At 38.6% G+C, this 25,196-nt stretch overlaps 2 protein-coding genes and 1 long non-coding RNA gene across 3 annotated transcripts in view; 1 reads left to right on the top strand and 2 right to left on the bottom strand.

Moving 5' to 3' along the window:
• Positions 1 to 506: 506 nt before the first annotated feature.
• On the bottom strand, positions 507 to 16,046 carry skap2 (src kinase associated phosphoprotein 2). Its single transcript, XM_065246042.2, has 13 exons — positions 15,888 to 16,046; positions 15,278 to 15,383; positions 15,157 to 15,182; positions 14,186 to 14,287; positions 11,022 to 11,102; positions 10,859 to 10,942; positions 10,190 to 10,314; positions 8,739 to 8,802; positions 8,515 to 8,646; positions 8,275 to 8,352; positions 5,352 to 5,467; positions 1,085 to 1,187; positions 507 to 781 (listed from the first exon to the last, which is right to left on the bottom strand). The coding sequence occupies exons 1-12, from the start codon at positions 16,027 to 16,029 to the stop codon at positions 1,095 to 1,097; spliced, it is 1,149 nt and encodes a 382-aa protein (XP_065102114.1). The 5' UTR covers positions 16,030 to 16,046; the 3' UTR covers positions 507 to 781; positions 1,085 to 1,094.
• Positions 15,131 to 25,196, top strand: part of LOC135743564 (uncharacterized) — an 11,695-nt gene continuing 1,629 nt past the window's right edge. The window contains exons 1-3 of the long non-coding RNA XR_010530538.1: positions 15,131 to 15,247; positions 17,475 to 17,574; positions 17,975 to 18,133. This is a non-coding gene — a long non-coding RNA (uncharacterized lncRNA). The remainder of the gene's footprint in view (positions 15,248 to 17,474; positions 17,575 to 17,974; positions 18,134 to 25,196) is intronic.
• hoxa2b (homeobox A2b) lies at positions 22,977 to 25,190 on the bottom strand. The gene is made up of 2 exons (XM_065246153.2): positions 24,475 to 25,190; positions 22,977 to 23,927 (listed from the first exon to the last, which is right to left on the bottom strand). The coding sequence occupies exons 1-2, from the start codon at positions 24,833 to 24,835 to the stop codon at positions 23,197 to 23,199; spliced, it is 1,092 nt and encodes a 363-aa protein (XP_065102225.1). The 5' UTR covers positions 24,836 to 25,190; the 3' UTR covers positions 22,977 to 23,196.

Raw genomic sequence — 25,196 nt, 5'->3', positions numbered from 1 at the left:
GGTCCACATGTCTATCCAATGCTACGTAACAGGAAATTATGTAATGAGCTAATTAAAATGTCTTTAGTATTTATTGTGTGAAGCTTGGCTGATCGAGTTAATATGCTAATAGCAACAATTGGTTTGGTTAGATTGGTAAGATTCTTCTTGGCAGAGCAGGTAACGCCTGACACATGTTTTAATTAAGTTTCTCACTTCAGTGCCCAGATATTTGCGGATGTCAACGCATCAGAACGCATGGACCATGAAGATACCAAACAGTCCTCTCCAACAGCAGATAATTAATTCTGCATCTGAATAACTGCAGTTTGATATGTTTGTTATGTTTCTATTTGAAAGGTCAGATATGTTGTTTCCCATCGGTTTGGAAATGTGATTCAAGCAACGCAGGAAAATTCATCAATGCTAAGACTGCGACTCGAGATCAGTTTGCAGTCCATTACGTGGAACCTGCTGCCATCTGGTGGCCATAATTTCAACAGCGAACCGCAATAAACTAGTGAGCGTTTTGGGATTGCAATAACATAATCTTTATTTCATATAGTTTTCACAGACGCCTACATATATTTTTATGATGCATTAGAATGGCAAAAACATTACATTCAATCAATCAGCTTAAATACAAGAGAAGATGTGAATTAAATAAGCGGAGACAATGAAGCATCACATGTGCTCAACATCTGCCACTGCATATGTTTAAAGTTATTTGTGCTTTTAAACAGGGACTCTGCTTTATGAAACACACAATTACAGACAGCAACAGCAGGCCGTGAAGAGCTCCCTTAACATGAACAAAAACATAAAAATAGATCTTAAGTTTACAAACAAAGGCACATGAAAGGCCATCATCAGAAAAAAATGGTTAAAATATATAATTTTTTTTTTTTTATAGCAAAAAGAGTTTATAATAGTGCCCCAGTATACATAGCTGTTCCTAATGGTACAAATTAGGACATTTTTAAAGGGTACCGCCACAGTGAGAGCTCGGGTCAATATTCTTGACAATTATTCTTATGGTTTATATATTTTTCAGTGCGATTTGATCAGAATCAGACCAGATATGCTTGGTTTAACACTTACTTACCCAGAAACCTTTACAAAGCGTACAATTCCAGAAGATATTCTTTAGGCACGATGCCGATAGTCCCTTTCATCTCCCCCACCCACCAGCCAAAGATGTCGTACTCCTGTAAAAAAAAAAAACACACACACACAAGTAAAACAACTGACTGGAGATTAGGCAAATCTTACATTGCATTTATGAACCTGACAAAAGCAACTTCAAAGTATACATTTTATCAGTAGCCTATTCGGTTACTTGGGTACCGAACCCACAACCTTTTGTGCTGCTAACCCCAACTGAGCTACAGGAGCACATTAAACTCCCGTGCACCAATCAGAGCAGTGACACAATCGAAAAAGGTCAAACCTCATAGGTCAGCGCTCAAGGGGAAAAAAACTGTCGATATTTATAGTTCATTGACCCGTACATCTTCAGCTCATCTTCTCATACTGTCTCTATCCCCACCCCCACTTCACCCGTGCCTCATTCCGTCTGTCTTTCCTAGGCCAATTCAAGGACACATGACCCACAGGACCTATAAAGATTCCACCGGAGAACGCATACGACTGATATGTTTAGTATGAAGTACAACAGATCTGTGATTTGGCTTTTTTACATACAGAGACAGATCAACTGAGATCAGCTCTTCTCCAGCTCACGGAATAGATAACCATAAAGATAAAGAAGCAGATAAGATCCATTCATCTGTCTCGCGTTCCCTTTTCAACCCTTCTCTTGTACTTTATTCCGTAATTACAAACAGATCACGGAGCGACATTCACTTCAAAGCTCCCAAACCCTGCGGATTCTCCAAGTCCATGATATTTCGCTCACAGATGCCCTCTGAATAAAGGGCTATATTGAGGCAGATGTCTGCATTCTTTCATTAAATAAAGAAGAAGCGTGGATGACGGTGAGATGAGACAAAACCGGAAAAGACCAAAAGCACTCAAGTTGTCTGATCTTCAATGCCGTAAACTCTTTCCCAGCAGACCTTTAAAAAAAACCCGAACAGTCCCAGGATTCTTGATACGGGCACAAAGTCCAGCAAAGGGACGTTGCAATAATTCACAGGGCCCAGGGTAGGATGTTTATGGGTTGGGAGGGTCGTCTTCTGTAGGCCCTTAAAGCACCTTAGTGAGCCCTCCCTTCATCAGAGGGTCATTGGTATTGTTGGTTGCTCTTTACTGACACCAACACCTGAGGAAGTGTTTCTAAACTGGGACACATGTACAAACACAAATTTCACAAGACTTCCCAAAAGTCCTCTTTAAACCAAAGGAGGATTTGTAACTTCCCGTTTTCAAAATGTTTCAGTTCTTATGAAGAACATTCGGTTACATCTCAATCCAAACGTCTAAGCGCTTTCTTCTCTATGACATTCAAGGCTTTGATCTTCCTCAAGCTGACAAGACACTCCCTGCTCTTCACCCTCCATCCTTCACCTTACTGTCGGGGGGAAGATGTCTCTCGGTATGATTCAAAAAGAGAAATGAGGCTTGAATCTCAGCCCATCGAAAGTTAAATATGAAGTTTGTGGGCCCCTACTTGACCTCGGCGGTCTAAGTGATTCCTGCTGTATAATGTATAGTGCTCGGCTCCGGCCAGCAAACCTCTTAATGCCTGCGTGCAAACATCTATCTATAAAACACGGGTCTGGTTATGCAGCTGCTGACAGCTGTCGCAGACGTAATGGAGAGCGTCTCTCTGCCTCGGACGGCCCTTGGAGAGGAAATGCGCTCTTTCTCATTGCTGAAAGGCAACCGCGGGCATAAATAAGAGATCAATTAGGTAATATTGTACATAAGTACTTTTAAAATTGATATTGTAGATGATAAAAAAAAATCACTCCAATCGTATCTATCAGTTTTTTTTAAATAGCTGCAAGCTAAAAATTGAACTGAAGGGTCGAAGGGCAGGATTTACAGCTCCTTATCCCACACAGGCAGACGAATACAGGGCATTTGTCTGGGCTGTGTGAAACCAGACAGGAAGTACGTATGTGAAAGCGGTTGAAGGAAAAACATCCTGTATCTGTCCTTTGATACAGACACACCTCATTGACAAGGGGCAGGCGCTGTGATCAAGCCTCCCTAGGTGTGCGAGCACATGTGTCCGAATGTTCGGGAGGGTCGGATTTGTCACACTCACCTCCTAATAAGAGGAAAGCAATGAGACCTCGAGGTCCGGCTCAATGCCCACACACGGACACGTGTATAATTCACGTTACGTAAGTCATAAGTGATTTACATACTTATTCGAGGTAGGTCAGCTCTTGGACCTCAGACGGACCGTATGCGTACTATTTTCACCAAGCATCATTTACAGCACACAGTGCCCTGCTTTGAAAAGGAAAGAGTGTGGTGTAAATGATTTAGGGCCGTGACACCTCCCTCTGGTCTGATGGTCAATACCCTTTCAGAGTCACCGAGGGTCTGGACGGGGGGTTATATGGAGGGGGGTTGGGGTGTAGACGTGCAGCTGCTGCATGGCCAAGGGGAAGAGGTAGGCCACTAAATAGCCCTACCGGTGTATTCCTCGGACCGCTATGAATGGCTTCTGAGCCACAGCTGGACACTATACCCACATCAGCTTTATGGTCATCCGCAAACCCTGCAGAGAGGGGGAAGGGGTTATGGTACAAAAGAGTGCTTGCCATAGTTAGAGTAACCTAGTCTGTGTTAAATCCATAAAATGGCACAAATAAGCCGAATGCATTGTTATGAATGTGTCGAGCAGTACTGTTATAACATTAAATTGGTGTGTTAACAGGTCTGCATACCTTTACATGCACATTTACGCATTTGGCAGATGATTTTATCCAAAACTAATAAAAATGAGTATGCATGTTTCCTGGGAATCGAACCCACTACCTTTCACAGCTTAGCAATGCTATGCCGAGCTACAGAAATGCATTATACTTTTATCACATTATGTACATATACAGTAAACATTTCAGTAAGTGTGGTGATAAATTGGCTTAACCAATTGTAGCCACTAGATGGCAGAATTGCTCTGAAAAAGGGCACCGGCCCTGGATCTCATTCAGACCACATTCTGTCATATTCTGACAGCCTGCTGACTTTTAACAGAATGAGTTAATTTCCCCATTGGCATGCTTTATATATCCATTACAAATTATGGATTTTTAGCCATGGCTAAAATTGGGACGTCATCTCTAATTCTCCCGAAGATACATTATCTTGCTTCTGCACATTCCTGTGTCCCTAATAAAATGTGTATAAATAAATTGGGTGAAATTATGGAAAGCTGCATTCAGCAGATCTTTTTTTGTGTCTGCTTCTTTCACAAGCAATCATTTTCGGAGACTTCAACTCGCTCCATTACCTAATGGATACGAGACGGTATGAAAGGAACATGAGGTCAATAATTCAAAACTCTCTCTATCTAAAGGTGAACTCAAGAACATGCATACCTATCTGTGGCATGCATTAGTGTTTTTCTTTAAAAGGTCATGCTTATAGGAAAGCAGCAAGATGCTTGGTTTGATTCTGGGAGTTGAAAGGCCCGTTTCAAGGAGCCCTGATCAAGCTAACGCTACCAGCCAGGTACAAACCCCACAGGCAAGACCCAAATCTGCATGCATCGGAGCTGACAGGCACGGGAAGTTTTTAACCAAGCGCACTTCTCAGCCACACCTGGTGTGAATACAGAGGTAGATTCAGGGTTTCCTGTGAACACAAACTGCCATCACGGCCATAAATAGTGACTGACTGAGAAATGTGTATGTTAAAGGTCTGCGGCTGGTTAACCTTACTGAACATGGCACTATGCCGTCCTCCAATACCGAAATACCCACACATGCAAATTCGGATGCATACACAAACACACATAGCGGGTAGACATGGAGAGAGGTGACAGAATGCCATTGGCTGCCAGACTGCTCCGCTCAGGGCCAAGAACACTAAAATGGTTTCCGTAGTGACAAGACTAATCCCATCACCGAGTACAGGACAGGGTGTATTAAGCTCCCACATTCGAAAATCCAGGCCCTTCTCTGTCAAACGAACGAGACACGGCTTGCACAAACTGATCCAAAACGAACCATTTCAATCTGACTCATATGTGCAACCCAGACATCATTTCATATTTATTTAACTGTATATGACTGAATGTATTTTTTACAAATTCGTTTTTCCCCCTGACGTCGGAGAGGGCAACACAAGCACGGTAACAAACATTACCTCATGCTGTATTATTTCTGGCCGCAATGACAACTGCGGCGAGTCTGGAACTTTCCAGGACACTCCACTGACTCCTGTCTTACCCTGCTGAGAATGTAAATGGTGTCTCCCCTTTTAAAGGACAGCTCATCTGGTTGATCCCCGGAGCAGTCCCACAAGCCCTGGAAGTAGTTTGCATAGTCTGTGCGTTTGTCCACCACTGTGGAGAAAAGAATAAAACTTTTAGCAAATAAATAAAGGATTTGTGGTTGCATAGGTCATCACAGATTTAAAGGAAAACTTTAATATTTTACTATGTTCTTACCTCAACTTAGATTAATTAATACATACCTATCTTTTTTCAATGCGTGCACTTTTAATCTTTGTAAAGCGCCTTGTGAATGTGTTAGCATTTAGCCTAGCCGCATTAATTCCTATGGCTCCAATCAGGGATGAATTTATAAGCCACCAAACACTTCCATGTTTTCCCTATTTAAAGACTGTTACACGATTAGATACACGAGTAAGTATGGTGGCACAAAATAAAACTTTTGTTTGGAGCCATAGGAATGAATGGGGCTAGGCTAAATGCTAACAAATTCACAAAGCGCTGTACAAATATTAAACGTGCACACAATGAAAAAATTTAGGCATGTATTAGTTCATCTTAGTTGAGGTAAGAACATAGTAAAATATTGAAAAACAGTGGCGTTTTCCTTTAACTCACATTAAACTTATGCATTTATACATTTGTATGATTTTAGCCACAAGTTTTGTGATTGCAATACCAGTTTTGGCCACAATCCTACATACTGTTCCTTTAAGTAGTGCTGGGAAAAGATTAATTGCATCACATTCAAAATAAAAGTGATTTTTTTTGCATAACATGTTTGTGTGTGCTGTGTTTAATTATTATGTATATATAAATACACACACATTCATGTATGTATTTAAGAAACATTTACATGTGTATATATATTTATGTATATTTTTATATATTCTATATTATATATAAATGTAAAAAAAATTATATATACATTTTTTAAAAATCTGAAATGACTATATGTATGTGTGTGTGGTTAAATATACATAATTACACTTATTACACACACACATACATATTATGCAAAAAATCACTTTTATTTTGAATGCGATTAATCGCGATTAATCTTTTCCCAGCACTAATTTTAAGTCATTGTTGGTTCAGAACTTGTCGGCTTTTTCTGAACATTTGTCTCATGACAACCTACCCATGCATGCACATAGGCCACGTGAAAGCATTTGTATACATGTGTGTGTGGTTTAGAGTGTTTTTTTCTGGGTCAGTCATGTCCACTAGTGGGCAGCAGAGAGTAAACATGCAAGGTGGGCAGAAAACTGACATGGCTTCTAATTACAGACAAAAAATTACGCCTACATAATTCCATAGGATAACATTGCTACAGAAACACTTAATCATTGTCATTTGGATGCATTTGGCAAAATTTTGGCAAAGATTTCGTTGTATATGATGTCTTTCAATATAACACGTAATTTTCCTATCAAAATATAATGAAAGAGGTATATTTCCGGTCCATTACACAATAATAACATTTACTCATTCGTGGTGCTTGTTTCCCTAAAAACAGTTCATCTTGAGTGGGTGTTTAGTAAACAGCGTTCATATAAAAATACCCCTAAAGATAAACATCTACCACCAAAATATTATTACTGCCATATACACAGCTATGCTGATTTAGCAGACTGTTATAATTATTTTCTATATATAATCTTGCCCACTGCTGTTTTTAGATTAAATTCAGCGCTCCCTCTTTAAACATCCTGGCATCACACTTCCCCTGCTGGCTGCTGCAGTCATCTAATATTACAGAAAGGTTTTTTTAAAAAACCATTTAGACCCCACCAAAAGCCGCCAACAGCCATTTCCTAATAATAATCAAGTGATAATCTTAATTTTTCAAAGCTTGAGAGTCAAGCCTGTAGTTTTCTCATCATCACGGCTCTCTCTAGTGCTCTAGCTGGCCTCCTCCTCTGAGCATCTGTCATGAGATCCTGCCTCAGCCATCGTCTCTGTCAGCAGGACTTCCTGTGCTGTGAGCCTGGAGCAGAGGGCCATGGTGGGCCACAGTCACTTCCTGCCAATGCCTACCAACCCCTGCCCAATGCCCAGCGCCCTGCAGGATACAGGCTTCACTCGCGCAGGCCAGGAAAAACGCTACAGCCCATATTGTTTAGTTATAAAAGCTTTTGCTCTATGAATGAACACAAAACTGAATAAGAAAGTTTGATACGGCACGAATTTAATGTATAAATAATATGTGACCCTGTCTGGGAAACCCAGGCTAAATTCTCGTAATGTAATTATAAGATTAGGAACGTCAAATTCGATTTTACTTATTTATTTCAATCTTTGACATGACCTTACTATTAAAGATATAAAAGTTATATTTTCACAGAATGTTCTTTACATTATCTAGGATGATTTTATGTAGAAAACAGAAAATCACAATAAAATTACTTCAGATGGGCTTTTACAGAATGGGTCACATATGTGCACCAAACGAAAAGTCGAAATTTTAGCATGAAATTCCTGAGAGTTCATGAAGACAGCTGGTTCCTGTGGTCCAGACAACCTTCCCGCTCCTGTCATCATTTTTACTTCACCATCTAATCTGCCAAATCCATATGTACCTCCAATATCCACGTTTCTAGACCTCATTTTCCTCTCTGTCTCACTATTTTAATGCCACTTGATCCTTAACGTGGTACAACTAATGCCGACAGTTTGACTTAATGATAAGCTGCACCTTAAACGCATTTCAGATCACTTTGGATGAAAGCATCATTCACATGGATAAACATAAATAGATGTCCCTTCAAAATCCACTTCCCATTCCTCATTTTTGTGGGGAATAAAGTTGCAGGAACAAACAATAGCCACCCAGGCAGATCAGGGAGTCAATACGGTGTTATGGGACTGCAGTGCAGGTAGAGGATGGACATTCCCGATGACCTAGTGGTAATTACCTGTCACAGGGGCAGATGGTGGTGCGGGTTTGTTAGGCAGGGTCACTGGTGGTTTAACAGGCTGTGGATCATCTTCCTCTGAGAGGGAGACAATAGATGTATCAGTCAAGGCAAAGGTCGACATACCAAACTATGCAATTTCCATTGGCATTATCACTGGATTAATCCCTCGGAAATTGCCTACTGTACTTGAACACTCATCTTGATTAAACTGATGCAATAATCAAATAAATGGCAAACCAGGGAGCTCTTCATAGATGTCATCATCGATAGGTGCGGGTATGCTGGCACTTGACATGCTGGCAGTTGACTTGCTGGCAGGCATACAGTCATCATACTCCTCTTCATCCTCAGGTATAATTCCACCCATGTCTGTGTGGCAAAGCACATACACAAACCATAATGTAATTGCGTCAAGCCGATGCTTGCTAGCCAAAGTGTGACAGAACATTGTGAAATCTAACCTTTAATCAGAAAGTCAATGTGCTCCACCCATTCCTTCGCATCTTTCTCAGACGCAGCACAGAACTGTGGCATCAAAACATACAGTAAGAAGTTTTATAAAGATGGAGAACCTTTTCACAATGACCACAATATTTTACTGTCGTTTTACGTATTATACCATATATGGGCTTCTCACGATCAAAGGATTACAATACACTGCACTTAGGGCTGATTGTACGATTATGACATTTGACTGGCGGTTAATTGCCTAATAAACGATTAATTGCCTGTTTACGGGCTTTGGAGATTATGACGATTAATTGTTTATTTTATTGCTTTGACATTGAATTGTCATACAAGTTTGTTCATGAAATAATTTTCACACATTGTTGTAATTATTTAAATTAAATGTTTTGCAAGGTTTACCAGTAAATATCAATACACATAACACATATTTAAAAGTAATTATTTAAAGGTGACATAGAATGATTGAACGGGGTATTTATCCTTGTGACATGTAGACAAATTTTTTTTTGTTTGGGTCTGTAATGCCTTAGAAACTTCCTAAAAACCTCTCTCAGATAGCTCTATTAGGGTGTGAGATTTTAAACAAGTGGTTTTGCACCTATTTGGCTCCCCCTACTGGCTTAACTTGCAATCTCATTACTGATTGGCTGACTTTGCTGCCACTCAAAAAATGTAGCCAATTATTTTAAAGTGGAGGGGCAGTTAGATGCCTGTGATGTCATAAGCATCAGTTTTTCAGATTGGGCCGTTTTCTGGCTGACATTTCTAAACGAGGAATTCCTATGAGACTGAGATGTTTAGCATGTCTAGCACTTTTTGTATATTCATGAATGCGGGTAGACTACCATTATTCAACAAAGACAAGGTAAAATTGGTTTTTCATTCTCTGTCCCCTTTAATAAAATAATTCAAAAACTGAAAATTCTTTATAAATAAACACAATAAAGTGTCTGAAAAATAACTGAAAAAAAGAAATCAAAATAAACTGACTATACCAGAACCGGCCTTAATTAGTAACCAGTCCTACTAAGGTCATATTAGTACTGGACCATATGTATGCAGTGGCTGCAAAAAAAATTATTCCTTACAGATCCTTAATAAAAGCATCCTTTACTTCCCTAACTTTGGATTTGCTGTTTTGGAAATGTATGTTTTACATGGCAGTTCATACTGCTTATCAAAGTTTTGCAGCACTTCTTTAAATGCAGTTTTTTCCACTGTATTGAATGGCTTTGCAATGTATCGTATGTTACACTGTCAGTTAAGGAGCGCCATCTGATACGGTCTCATTTATACAGCCACTGCAGCTCCCCCTTGTGTTTTTTAGAGAGATATGCAATCATTGCGGTGATCTAAAATCATCCAGATGAGGTCAAACAATCACGACGAGACGATTATTTAATCATTGCGACATCCCTAACTGCACTATTACATGGATACTGACCTGATATACTCGCTTGTCTGGAGCCGAGACCTCAAAGCAGCAATCTCGCTTAGCATCTTTCCGCAGGGTGCTGTTCATCTTGACAGTGTAGCCACAAATATTAAACTCTCCCTTCTGCTGTTTATCTAGTCATGTGTAAATGATTGTAGATTATTGACTCATTGGATTGAACAAAGGAGAAACTAAATCATGTTTTTAAATTATTATAATTTAAACTAACAACTTTCTTTATAAATATGCATTTCTATAAAGCATCTTTACACTGTAAAAAAATGCAGCATAAAGTTAAAACAACTTGGTTTCAACCTACTATTTTAAATTTTGACCGGTGATAAGTTGTCATAACTTAGAAATAACTTATATTTTTATGTTACTTTAACTTAACAAATAATGTAGGTTTGACAAAAATGCTTTTTATAGTGTATGCACTGAACAAAATGATTAATTTAATTTACTCAATTTTTTGTTGCAATCAATTTCTTTAAGCTACATTTAAACAAAAAAATTAGAAAACATTTTTAAAAAACTTTTGTTTAAATGTGGCTTAAATAAATTGATTGCAGCCACTTACCTAAAAAATTTGAGTAAATTGAATTAATAATTTTTTCAGTGTGCTTTGTGAAAAGCTCCATGCAAATAAATTTGAACTGAATTGATTACTCTAAATACCTTTCTCACTACCGTAGTAGTAGAAAATATTGTTGCTTAAGGCACACCATCTCTTCTGCCACTCGTTGCCAAAGAAACTGTGATCTATAGATGACAAAGTAAAGTTAAAATGTGTTTATGAGGCTCTTGCATGAGTAATCTACGCATGAATGCGGTAACAAACCCTTTCTGCGCTTCTCCAGGTATCCGCTCTTTAAAACGGATGGAAGGTCCTGAGCTGCCACTGGAGGATACTGCTGGACTCCTGTTCGAAACAAAAAAAGTTACATCTAATAAGTAATCTGAGAATTATCATCTTACTGCGGCTTATTTATGACTAGAAATACTGTGCAGGTGAAAAAGCCACTGAAAGGAGCACCTGCTTTCTCATTGAATAATATAAATCTGCTATACGCAGCCAAAAAAATGACTTCTGCCCCCTTTAGGTTTACAAATCAACGGTTGTTGCCAAGCGAGACTCGAAAAGGGATTCCGACCTGTGTGGACTGGATAGGCTTGCATGCATGGTTTTTTCAGGTACAGCAGTATGTGAAACAGATGCATGCTCTGTTTTCATAGCAAACCTCCCCTCTGGTTTACACAGCCCTCCCCTCTCTTGTGTACACACTAGCATTGCATTGCTGAATGAGTTTGAGGGAGTTGAGGTGTTATGAATGACACTGGCAATTGTGGAATGTTTGCGATTATGTAAAAAGTGGGTGTCAAGGGAGCGTGACACACGCTGACTGTGAAAAGCAAACTGAACACCCTCCGAGTGGATTTGAGTTAAATAAGGGTCGAAAAATGTGAAAGAACAGGCAAAGAAAACATGCTGTCTGTTTATTCATTCACTGACTGACATCTACATTTATGCTCATTCAGGTATGAATGGGATTTGGGAAATAAGAATTTATCGGCACAGATTGTGTCGTTTATTGTAAATGCAAAATAATTTTTGGTAAATATAAACAAACATGTTCCACTTCATTACAAAGCTAAATACAGGTCCCCCCCAAAATGCAGCCCTTAACTAAAAACAGGTGAAACTCTGACTGTCAAAAGATTGAGCCTGAGTCTGAGAAAGGACATTAAAGGGATAGTTCACCCAAAAATAAAAATGATTTATTCATTCTCATGTCAAACCTGTATGAGATTTTAAAGAAAGTTGGCAACCATACAACACTGGTACCTACTGACTTCCACATTTGGTTTTGTTTCTTAAAGGCCCAGGAAAAAAAAAATCACCCTCTTTTCCTTTTTTAATCCCCATTAAACCAGAGCAGTCTCATTAGACATGCGTTGAATCCCTTGTTAATGTGATGTCACACTAAAAAAGCCTTACCCACAGACACTGACTGACTGGTTGTTTTGACCCGAAATTGGGTGACCAGTGTTGGGGGTAACGCATTACAAGTAACTCGCATTACGTAATAATATTAGTTTTCTGAAGTAACGAGTAAAGTAACGCATTACTTTATAAATGTACACATTAATATTTGAGTTACTTTTTTAAAAAAGTAATGCGAGTTACTTTTCAGTTTAATTAATTCAATTTAAAAATAAAATTATGTACTGAATTAAACTGAACATATTAACGTAGAATTACGCACTCTGTGCGCCTGAGCAGGAACAGTTTGAGTTGAAAGAGATCAAGCCTCAGCCAAGTAAGAAAAAGTAACGCAAAAGTAACTTAAGCATTACTTTCCATGAAAAGTAACTAACGCAATTAGTTACTTTTTTGGGGAGTATCTTAATATTGTAATGCATTACTTTTAAAAGTAACTTTCCCCAACACTGTGGGTGACCATACGTTCCATTCTTCCCGGACGCGTCCTGGCCAGGGTTTCGGTTGCGTCTTCAGAAAGTCGACCGCATCATAGAGGATTATTATTATTATTACAGAAAAGCAACCATTACATTTTAAGGTAACAATGAAACTACGATTGTATCTCTTATGTTTTTAACTGAAAGGCGTATGCGGTCAACAAATACGACTTCCGAAAGACGCACCGAAATCCTGGCCCGAAATTCCGGGAAGAATGACCCGTATGGTCACCCTACCCAAGAGCTTTTCTAAATGTGTTTGTTAGCACATTTCGGCTAAATATACTATTGTCTGATCTATTTTTAACCGAAAGCAGTAGCTCATTCGCATTTAAAGGTACACACATGAAAACAGTACTTTTTGCTCCCGCTCAAATATTTGGACATGCTATAACAAATGATCTGTGGGATATTTTGAGCTGAAACTTTAGGTACACCTGAGACTTATATTACATACGGTACCTTTGTGCAAAATCAACAGGCCCAAATAACGTTTCTGCTAAATCTCCAAGCCTCATTTTGACTGATCTACAATCTGTACCATATCCTAAGAGGCCTCGGTCTCATCTCTGAGCTGAGCAGCTGTGCTCTTTGGCAGGCACAATGCGAAAGCACCTATAAAACACACAAGTGTGCTACAGCTGTAAACCTCATCCTCCCATACACACACACACACACACACACACACACACACACACAAACCGTATAATGAAAACCGACTCAAAGTCATGAAGCTGTGAGCTTCAAAATGTTATAATCAGATATGTACCGTGACTCAAAATGAGTCGGAAGAACTTGGATTTCTACCGACAGCTTTCATTTAGCAGAAGACCATAAAACAGGAGCCTGAATTGACATTGGCTGTGGGCGGCATTGTCTAAGCTACAGACCATAAACCATTTGGTCAGAGACAAAAGAGAGCCAAACCCTTCATGTCTGTGGTTTCAAACCGTTCCTGAGCCTGTTGCCAGGTTACATCAGTCTTTCAAACACCTCATTCAGCTTTTGTGTTTTCTCTTACCACTACTAAAAATCCTTGACAGGACATGATAAAGGACTGCCACAATCATACTGTGTATGACAGAGGCTGCAAAGTAGTGCAGAATAGATGAGAAGTTCTCCTTCATAATCTAAATAAGAACGGTTTTATATCTCATGTGAATTGTAATATATATGTACAACATACTGTAAATTACTGTGGCTCTTTGCTAAGATTATATAAAATTTTAGGTAAATATTGGGCGATTATATAATATCAGGTTCATTTGGTTTTTTAAATGATTATATTTTTAAATAGCCTATGTTAATAACGTCTTGTAATAAACAGAGAGAGAGATGTTTGAGTGTGACTGGCAGTTCTATTACATACTGTCAACACCGTTACTCTACCTTGGTAATAGAGTTTACCAGTAACAGAATTGACACTGACCAACTATGAAATAATTGATGGGTGCCTTTAAAAGCATTTTACAATCTCTTGTAACACATTGCACATTTCTATAAACACCACAACTATTTACTCACCATCGTAAGCATTATCATCATCTCTTTCAGTTTGTTCGGAGTGCAGCGATCCACCGTCATTGTTGGCATCCGTCTCATCGAGCTCTGCAAACTCTTCATCACCTGTTCAACAGAGTCTTCATCAGCATCGTTTAACAGTTGCAGCTGGCAGTCCAGCTCTCCACCCAACGGACACATTTCAACAAGAATCTCCATATCAGATTTGACATGCATTGTTTGGAAACAGATATCTGATAACATAGGAATTTGGATATGGTGATGCATGTTTGTTTGCTTTGTCTCCAGTTGTAGCATTAGGTGGCACCCAGCCATGTTGCCAGGATATGCACTTTGCATAGATATTCTAGGAATACTACAGGTAAACAGTACACCTGTGATGCCAGCCTTTATAAGGCATACTTATCCCAAATCATTCAATTAAAATGATTTCTACAGTGCTTTTCACCATTTTCTATTGTTACAGTAAATTCATATAAGTAAAGACAGTACAGACATCAAGAAAAAACAGAACAAGCATTATGCAAATGCATCTAGCGTAATGCGGAAAGAACTGCTATGATGTTTCCTGGACACAGTGAATGAGGTAAAAGTGCAGCTGTGAAATATATAGGCTTCATATGACCGCAAATGCAAAATGATGTCCAGCCTCTCCACCAACATTTTAACTGTAAATTCTTTATACAGAAACACAACCCTGATCTGGGCACAGTCTGCACGTGCCATGCTTTCTTCAAAACTCTCTACATTAGATCACTTCATTAATCTTGCAAATATACACATCATATATCATAACTGATACGTGTTTTAAATGCATGTACATGTATTGTATTGCTTTTCTTAGTATAGTACAGGACAGACAGAAACATTTACTACACTATTAAGCTCACTTCCGCAGTCTTTATAGTTGGCCCCTCCCCCAAACACACGAGCACATATAAACATACACAGATGCGCAACTCCTCGAAACTTACGTTTGTCCTTGAAATCCTGCGAGTAGCTGCAACAGAGACCGTTTGGATTTGTTATTTTCTTTTCTTATTTTACACACACAGAAATATTCCGGTAGTATATGATGAATAAGTTCAGTCGTACCTCGCTTTCACCTCCTTAATCTTTTTGATAAAGACATCCTTCTTCTCTTTAGCTTTCTTGCTTAAAGGTTCTCCTTTAAGAACATCCGTCAAAAAAGTTTCAAGTTCTGGAAACACACATTGTTCAGTCAATATCAAACGTGTCTCCGTCAAATGTATATCTTTTTCCCTGACAAAATTACTCTAGTTTGGGTGTATGCAAACAGGTGCGTGTCACTTTAAGAACTCGCAAACTAACAACAAACCGTTACAACGATGATACATTTGATCAGTCTGCAAGTGACCATACACATTTCCGGTAAAACACATTTTTATCAGCAGTTTAAATCCAAATGCTCTGTTTTTGGCATTAGTTGTATGGTTTAAACATCAAACAGATCTCACGCGCTCGGTTTTGTTTAAGATTAAGTGAACAAACCGTAACACTTCGTGTTCTAACGGAAATATTAACCGCGTCTAATGGTGGACGAAACTTCCTCTTTTCTGTACCAACAGAAATAAATGTAGATTTTATAATTTAGGTCGAAATCGTTTATTTCTCATTGCGCCCGAGACCAAAACATTCGCGTTATAAACTGTTGGTTTATCCAAACTTTGCGACTATAAGTTACCTGAAATAAGTGTGGTTAAATCTTCCGGTATGGACCTCATTGTGATACACACAGCTTGACCCAAGGAGATAGCCTTCAAAACACGGAAGTTTGAAGTGGACTGATAGATACGGAAGAGGCAGAAACATGCCACCAAACACATTAGACACCATTATTCATCACTTATGCGCGTGCACTGGGGAATCACTCGCTCCCTTCACATTCAACGAAATTATTTACAGACCAAGTAATTTCCCTACATGCATTGCATTATTCATTGCATTCATGTTAATTGGATTCTGTGAAGTTGATCATACTTGCCTTTAATATTTTATTAGCCCTTTATGAGAGGATAAAGAAAAGATGCATGCTGCAAAACAAGAAACTATGGTCCACCAAAGGGTTTAAGTGAAGAAGGATCTTAGTCCTTAGGATCAGTCCTTGTGGATGCATTTTAGTCAGCCTAAACATTGTTCAAAACACTTGCATTAAAAATTGTATAAACTCCCTTACTTTTATAGAAAAAGAGTTAAAGGGATAGTTCATCCAAAACTGAAAATTTTGTCATTCATCACTCTCATGTTGTTACACAGCTGTATATATTTCTTTGTTCTGATAACCACGAAGGAAGATATTTTGAGTAAAGTTTGTAACCAAACGGATCAGAGGCCCCATTGACTTCCATAGTAGGAAAAAATACTATGGAACTCAATGGGGCCTCTGATCGGTTTGGTTACAAACATTACTCAAAATATCTTCCTTTGTTTTTATCAACACAAAACATTAAAGGGATAGTTCACCCAAAATTAAAATTCTGTCATCATTTACTCACCCTCATGTTGTTACAAACCTCTATACATTTCTTTGTTCTGATAAACACAAAGGAAGATATTTTGAAAATTGCTTGTAACCAAACCGTTTGTGGACCCCATTTACTTCCATAGTATTAGTTTTTCCTACTATGGAGGTGAATGGGGTCCATGAAGGGTTTGGTTACAAACATTTCTCAAAATATCTTCATTTGTGTTCATCAAAACGAAGAAATTTATGCGGGTTTGTAACAACATGAGAGTGAGTGAATGATGACAAAATTTTCATTTTTGGGTGAACTATTTTGGGTGATAACCACGAAGGTAGATATTTTGAGTAATGTTTGTAACCAAATGGATCAGAGGCCCCATTGACTTCCATAGTAGGAAAAAATACTATGGAACTCAAAACATTACTCAAAATATCTTTCTTTGTTTTTATCAACACAAAACATTAAAGGGATAGTTCACCCAAAAATTTAAACTTAATACAAGTTTGTAACAACATGAGAGGAAGTAAATTTTCATTTTTGGGTGAACTATCCCTTTAATTAAAGCACACAATGCAAATGCCATTGAAATAGTACTTTAGGATTGCAAAAGCATAATCTATGAGATATATTATTATAGTTCATAGAGCTGATTTGCTCATTTGTAGTTTGTGGGTTTGCTTTGGTTTTCTTGGATCATTTAGCCATTTCTGATTCAAAATATTACATAGTAAAAAAAGTTATGTCATGATTTTTCAAAATGTCTCTTACTTTTACCTTTGTATGTATTCACTTCTGGTTCATTACAGGGTTTCAGTGAAGGACCTATCGACTGATGGATGTACGTTTGGATGTATTAGTGGGCCTGCTGTTTGGAGAGGGGCCCACTTATCCTGTGAAGGGAGACAGGTGAAGAATGGGGGTGATGCACAGCTTTCGTAGAAAAAACACATAGCTATCCATCTCCGTCTGGCTCTGTGCTCTTGTCACAGAGACCACCTGACTGACCAGAACTGATATTTTTGCAAAATGCAAATTGTAATATTGTGTGAAAGTTGTTTTTCATATGATTTAGTTTTGTTTGATTTTAGTGAAAACAAAACATTTATTAATTTTACATACAAAACTCATTTGTACAAGGTCTAATATAATTGTGTGTCTATCAAAACTGTACATAAGAATGACCTTATGTTAGGGTGAACAGCTAGTTAAACTTTATATCAGTATTGGCTGGCATTCAGCACTGACATGCTGCATGCTTGAATCCTCTGCTTGAGCGCTGCTTGAACCTCATTTGACCTGGTCACAGATCCATCTGGCGAGGAGAGGGAAAGAGAGGTGAAGTGCCCTTTGACCTTTTGAAGGAGAGGGAAGCAGCTCCATATCTCATGCTCATCGGACAGCCTTGTTTGATCTGGACTCACCTCAGTTCACACGTCTCAGCTTCTGGCCCCAACTTACAAGAGAGGTATGCAAGCTTGCGAGTGTGTGTGCGCAATGATGCAATTTTACATGAGTATCATCGTAGCAACCAGTGATCATCATATTTAATTCAATTAGGCATCATTTATTGCTGCCAATGTTTAAGCAATTTACTTTGTTGTTTTCTCTAAGGTGAAAAAAAATTTCATTTTTGCTCGGCATGTGATTTTGTGGTCATAATGGGCCTTATGAAAACCACAGACTGAATCGTTTTAATTCATTTCTTCTTTTTATGTCAGCCTTTTGACACGAGTCTGTAACACATTTGCTTTTGCGTCGCAGAGCTTGTCGAGAATCATTATTTTATTGGCAAAGCTGCATGCAAACCCTGCTGAAATGTGTTGGGGTTAGTTTTACGGCAGCAGGGTGAAGATACATTAGCCTTGAAAACATAGCTGACAGAGATGAGGTCACCGGCAAATACCGTGACATATGACAAGCAGGTCATATCTGAATCAGAACACCTGAACAGCCTCTGAACATGAGGAACATCTGAAGGGCTGCTCCTGCCACTGTAACTCAAACTGCCTTTAGGGTGCCGTGGTTTCTGTGAAGTTCAACTTCGTAGAGGATGAGAGGGTCGGTGGTTTGCCCCTTGGCTTCGGAGGGATTAGGCTGCTCAGGTGTTGTTGTTGAAAGGCTTAGAATTAGCTTACATTTAAACGTTAAACATTTAAACTGTCTTGTGACACTCACTTTCACCACCTGTGTTCTAGACAAAAGTGTGGGCCCTGTAATGGAATCTTGAGTTCACATTATCAGTGTTTCAGGCAATGTGAATTAATCAAATGAATTAATTTGAATAAATTAAGTCAAATTATTTAATTACTTCACATGATTTCTGAAATGTACTTTCATAACTTTTGTAACTGTTCAACACATCTCATGGCAATTCGTATGTATTTTATTAGGTGGCTAATTTGTAATTCATATTACCAAATTCATAAATTTTTTGTAGGATTTGCATTCACCTCATGACATTGGTTTTATGGTTAGGGCTTTGGCATCATTACTTTTTTTTCTTCTAATAATCATATTTTTTGAACCGTTCATTTCGTATGAGTTCAACCCTTTCTCATGAAATGCGTACAAATAGCACGCAGTGTGATTATCGTGCACCAAATTCCAATTTTGGGTGCATATGATATGTCAGTCCTTCCCATTCACTTATATAGTGCATCTTTTGTGTTGTTTTATTTATTGATTTCTCATTTGTTTTCTGTTTTTTAAACCATTGTCGCTTGGGTTTGGGGTTAGATTTGGGTTTGTTTAGGATGTCATTTACTATATAGGTTTCTCAATGTTTTGTCTATTGTTAAACCGTGGTTTCTTGGAGTTGGGGTTAGATTTGGGTTTTGGTTAGGATGTAATTTTATGCTACAGAAACTTGCTCTAACCCCAAATCAAAGCAAGAAAACATATAAGAAACCAATAAATAAAACGACACAAAAAGATGCACCATATAAGTGAACGGGAAGGACTGACGTATCATATGCGTGCAAAATTGGAATTTGGCGTATGAATTGCACGATAATCACACTGTGTGCTATTTGTATGCATTTCATGAGAATGGGCTTCATACGAATTAGCCAACTAAAAATATACATATATATTCCCATGAGATCCGACTTTTATTTATTTATTTGTATTAATTAGATTTATTCGTGAAGATTTTCCAGGCACCGACAGTGACTCAGTTCCACAGGGACCAGTAACCATGTACTAGTCTTTGATTCAGCTGTATGAGACCTCATTTTCAGCCCTGGGAGGAAAAACTCCTTTATTTTATAGAAAGAAAGATGATTGAGAAACAGACCACGCAAATGCCACTAAAAGAATACTTGCATACTTCTATAAAAGTGATATATGGGACAATATCATGCCTCAGAGAGCTAATTTCCTCATTTGTATTCTGTAGTGTTGCTTTGGTTGCCTTGGATCCTTTACTTTAGCCATTCCTGATTCAAAATCTTAAATGGTTGAAACCCCTAAGTGGTATAACATAACGGCAAACTCACAAATTATGTAGGCCTATGTATGTATTTTGATGTAAAATGACGGGCTTGCTGTTTATGTTTAGTGGTTCTGCTCTGATTTTACACCACCCAGTGCGAAATATCTGCATGAAGCCAACCTGCATAGGAATGACAAAAGGGACCACAAAGATTAAATGCAAGGTTTCCATGGAAACCAGCCAAAGGCTGACTGCACTGGCCTGCAAAGACATTACAGCATTAGTCAGTGGATGAGCAGTGGGGCTTTCCTCTTCAGGCATTATGTAGCTGTTGGGGCATGAATTGAACTTTGCACAGATGGCTTACTATTCCGTGTAGATGCTCAGATGACCAGTATGTGTCATGCTCCCTAACCAAAATCACCATACACGTAGCTGTGGACCACTTTGGGGGAAAATATTGATGCATGGGGTCCAAAGTACATCTACTTTTTGTCTATAATGTGGTTAAAAATCAGGTTGTACTATTAATTTTTTAGTTTGGTTCAGTTCCATGAGAGCAATGTGGCTGTTAGTGGTGGTCATTTTGTCGATGGTTTTAATTCTGGGAACAAAAGTTTGAACAGCTGTTATCAAAAATTATATGAATGCATATCAAATTCTGATGTGTTCAGACTTTAAAACGCTTGAATTGTTGTTTAGACCTCAACAACAGGGTTGATATCGCTAATTTTAACACAGTGCAATTTTTGCTAGCAGGGTGACTAAAATGTAATGATCATAAAATATTTAGAAAAAGGCTTTAAATGTAGAGGATTATTTAATTTGAAACCATTTCCCTACTTTTATGATTGCAAAATGTAGGCTGTGGGCACGGTAGCTGGATGTGGATCACTTCTCTATGCCAAACTCAACTTAGTCGTTAACCTGATTAAAGAATGCAGGTCACGTGTTTCGTTTCGTCAAAGGACGTCAGTCAAACTATTTGTTCAGCCACGATTGGGCGCTACGCCCGCAGAGCTCCGGACAATTTTGATCTTTGTTTTGTGAATGCAATAAAGTAAAGTCACTTTGCATATTATTTTGTGTTTAAGCCAAAATTCAAAGTCACATATTGTAAAAGAATCCCGATCCTCACTTATTTAACAAGTTGGAACTACTGTAGCATTTAAATATTACTTTGTCAGAAAATCCATCAGACCACAAAGAAAGTGAAGTTAAACGGACAGATGTTATAACAGGTTATGATCAAGTAGCTCTAGATACTCGTCTCCTTTTAAGACTTTACTTTGGTGTAAAGTTATCCACGTCTAGTTAGTAGACTCGTATAACAAATGTCTGTCTGCGATTTGAGTTGTTGAGTGGTAGGCCTCATTACCAACACTTACCCTGTAAATGCAACGTGGCCACGGATGTTTGGAAATTATTTATCCAAGGCGTTCATTTCGACTTAATCCCACCTCGATGTAGCCTGATTTCAATATGAAGTTGTGTCGGCAACCTCACTAATTCACATTTTTCCAGCTCTACAGATCTTTTACTTCATAACTAAAGGCTAACAGACAAAACGGCCCTTTAATCAAAGTAAAAACATTGAGCCATGGCTCAGAACTAATAATGGTGTAATTCATGTTTATATGTTTAATAATGCGTTTAACTGTAGCTACACATAATGTGGGACGCTGGACGTAAAACCTTATCATTGTCAAATAACCTTTAAATAAATGTACATTTAACTTCCGAATTTAAATAAATCTATTTAAATACAAATATGTAGCCTATATTTAATCTTTATTTATAGAACCGCAGCTGACAAAAAGTGTAAAGCCTTTGCCCAGAATCTTGGCTGGTCAGTAAACATTAAAATTGAGTGTTTAAAGGCCGTAACAGCGAGCGGTTATTTTTAGTACATGTATTTATAGGCAAACCTGCAGCACATTTCCAAAGCAACTTTTTAAATAGTTTTTAGCTGCATTTTCAGGTATAATTTGAAATCCTAAAATTATGAAAATGTAATGTTTTGTCACAAATCCGTAACCACCAACAGAACAACGTTTTACTAATTTTGTGAAATCGTAGGCTAGTTATTGCAGTCTTGTCTGTTTATAAGACGCTGATTTTTTTCATAACTTTTTAGCTAGCTTTAAATACAAAGTTAGGACACAAAGTTCAATTACATGTAGATATGTAAACAATTATTAAGTTATATTTTTTAAAATGTGGTTTGACTGATACATTTTATGCTCATTTTCAGCGACGGATTGAATTACGTGGAGTGCTGCCTCAACACCAACCCCCTGTCGAAGGTTTAATAGGCAATAAAATTTAATCGCTGAACTCCAAAACGTTACAGCTTTTGGCCAGGAGATTCCCCGTGCCGTCAGATACAGCAAGGGGCTTATTTGTGCACGCAGCTTCAGGATATAAATCACCTTTCAAGGTTTAGACATACAAATTTAAGGTTTAGTTTACAAATTTAAAGGCAGCTAAAACGTTTTAACGCTTTAAAGTAAAAAATCTAAAATAGACATTTATCAAGCTACAGAAAAAATAACAGATTATTAAGACTTTTTTCCAAAATTATCATCAAGCTGTTTTATGAACCAAAATGTTTGTTTTGAAATTATTTTTAATTTTCTTTATAACAACCTTATAAATTATTTTTTTATTAACTCGAAAAATAAATGATAATTTAGTACTTGTTGATTATTCCACACTCAACTTTTTCAAAGTAAATCCGCAAAATATTAGTTTATAACAACCATGTGGCCTTTGTATTTGTATAAGTTTGGACCATAAAAATACATATTTAAAACTCCAAGCCTGTAAAAATAAATAACACCGCTGTTTTTTTTCAATAAGTACAAATTTATTCTATGAAAATATGGCGCTTTGAGAGATACAAAAATAAAACGTGAAAAATATCACTTTTTTTTCCTGCCATATTTTCTTCGTAAACAAAACGGATCACTCGATTATTGAAAAAACTTACCTCATTGATTAATGGTCTAGCCTATTTTAATGTCACAATTAAACACACAGACCATCAATGTGAGAAAGATATTGACGTCCCTATAATGAAACTTCAGTTAGAGTTAGTAGCTCAAGTGTTGCAGGTCGATTGTTGTAAGCGTCTCCGAGAAGAAATCAAAGGCCTCCGTGGACAAACCAATGGGGCTGTCTGCAGACTCTGACAAACTTGGGGACCCAGCATCTGAGAGGTGCAGGCAGGAATCATTGGAGAAAACGTTAAAGTCCTGTAAAGAGACGTCCAGGGCCGAGGGACTGCCATTGTCCTGACCAGATGCACAATCCGGGGCCATTGTTGAGGCGCAGATAGGAACAGTGGGTGACGGGTTGGGAAAATGTTTCAGATGTTTGTCATTGCTACCTAAAGGCGAAGCAGTTGTGCTTTGGGAATCACTATTGTGTCCATTCTGTGACTGTTGAGAACTTAAGGTATTCTGCTGAAATGGATAACTCTCTCTTTCCAAAAGCGCCCCAGATACATTGTTTGCCACTTGTTCGTAAAAACATTTCCCATCACCCCGTCCTCCTGCCTCCTCCAGACTTGGTGGTTTCCCCTCACCGTGATGGTTTTCTTTACATTGCGTTTGCCGTTTGTGTTTCATTCTCCGGTTTTGAAACCATACTTTGACTTGCCTCTCGGTAAGGTCCAGCAGCGCGGCAATCTCCACTCGCCGTGGCCGGCAGAGGTACTTGTTGAAGTGAAACTCCTTCTCCAGCTCCAGCAGCTGAGTATTGGTGTACGCCGTTCTGAGTCGCCGAGTTGCCCCATTGCCACCATCAGAAATCTCGGGCGAGCCTATGAAGGGATTACAACGTTAAACATTATTGATACGCCACTAATTATAACTCGTGATTTTTACAACGCCGTCGAGGGGCTTAAAGCTGACCTTACAAACTTGTCAAATACATTGTGCTTCTCGTGGGGCATAAATTGTTTGTGGGAATGAAGCCATGGCACTAGAATAATTTGTGTCCTCATCCCCAATGCCAGAATATACTGATGTGTCTGGTGTGAGTGCGGAGAGGTCCGAGTGAAGATTAATGAACACGCCAGCTGCCGAGTTGAGTAATGGCAATCTATCATTCTTCATTACTGTCAAATATTAAAATTCATGTCCTGCACTACAAGTAGCAAACACAAAGTTTAGGAGTTATTTAGAACAGATTCCGCCTAGCAAATAAGTGCTAAAAACACTACAACCTTTACATATTACGATAAGCTAGCAAAGTATGTTGCACCCACAGCAACGTGACCTTGTATAACACAGCTACTGAATTAAAACCTTGCACGAGGTTTTCAAGGAACCATAACACAATAAAAATTGCATTTAATTTAAAAATACCTTGAGGGGAGAAGTACAGTGGACCAGGGTCGGTGGTGGTTGCTGTCGAAGTTGTCTGGTTTTTCTTGGATGCTTTTTTCTCCTTCATCCAAGGGTACTCTGGGGGTAGGGATGCAGCAGGCAGCGGGCATAAGCCATTGGGGTTCTGCTTGGGCCGGCTGTGGCGAGGGTGGCTGCCGGGGTTCAAGCTTGGAATGGTCTGCTCAAAAGGAGGAGGAATCAGTGTCGAGTGTGAAAGCGTCGAGCTCTTGATTGATGAACTTTGAAATGCATCACCGACAGGGGGAAAAGATGTCAGGCACTCAGCGAGCGACGGCTGACTATTGATAAAACCCGTCTCTCGCTCGAATTCGTAATTCATCTCCTCCAAGTCTTGCAAATTCGCCGCTCACAAATTTGTGACCCAAGAAGATATAATGAAATATCGTGCCGGGTACAAAAAAAAAATCTATTTTGCTGATTACGGCCGTATGGGGACCGCGGTGCCATTAAACTATTGCTTTCATGGAGACAAGGTTGAAATTGGACCGTATTGCTTGTCACATGATTACCTCTGTCCAATGACAATTTGGGGTTTAATCAAAAGAAGCCACTGTCTGTGTGATTGATCGAAAAAAGTCCAAGAGGAACGCCTTACTCACGGGGATGGGCTACTTTATTTACGCATTTGTGGTCAGTTTGCCCACTGCTCCGTAGATTAGAAGTATAGCCAATACCTGAAA

The sequence above is a fragment of the Paramisgurnus dabryanus genome, chromosome 13 (assembly GCF_030506205.2).
Source record: "Paramisgurnus dabryanus chromosome 13, PD_genome_1.1, whole genome shotgun sequence".
NCBI classification, from domain to species: domain Eukaryota; kingdom Metazoa; phylum Chordata; class Actinopteri; order Cypriniformes; family Cobitidae; genus Paramisgurnus; species Paramisgurnus dabryanus.
This window is presented reverse-complemented; position numbering and strand designations above follow the sequence as displayed.

Coding starts and splice junctions, on each gene's coding strand:
- skap2 (XM_065246042.2), bottom strand. CDS start 16,029: ATGTGTTTGGTGGCATGTTTCTGCCTCTTCCGTATCTATCAGTCCACT. Junction 8,647..8,738: donor CATTGACTTTCTGATTAAAG/GTTAGATTTCAC, acceptor TTTGCCACACAG/ACATGGGTGGAATTATACCT. Junction 8,353..8,514: donor CATCTATGAAGAGCTCCCTG/GTTTGCCATTTA, acceptor TCTCCCTCTCAG/AGGAAGATGATCCACAGCCT.
- hoxa2b (XM_065246153.2), bottom strand. CDS start 24,835: ATGAATTACGAATTCGAGCGAGAGACGGGTTTTATCAATAGTCAGCCG. Junction 23,928..24,474: donor ACTGTACTTCTCCCCTCAAG/GTATTTTTAAAT, acceptor ATCCCTTCATAG/GCTCGCCCGAGATTTCTGAT.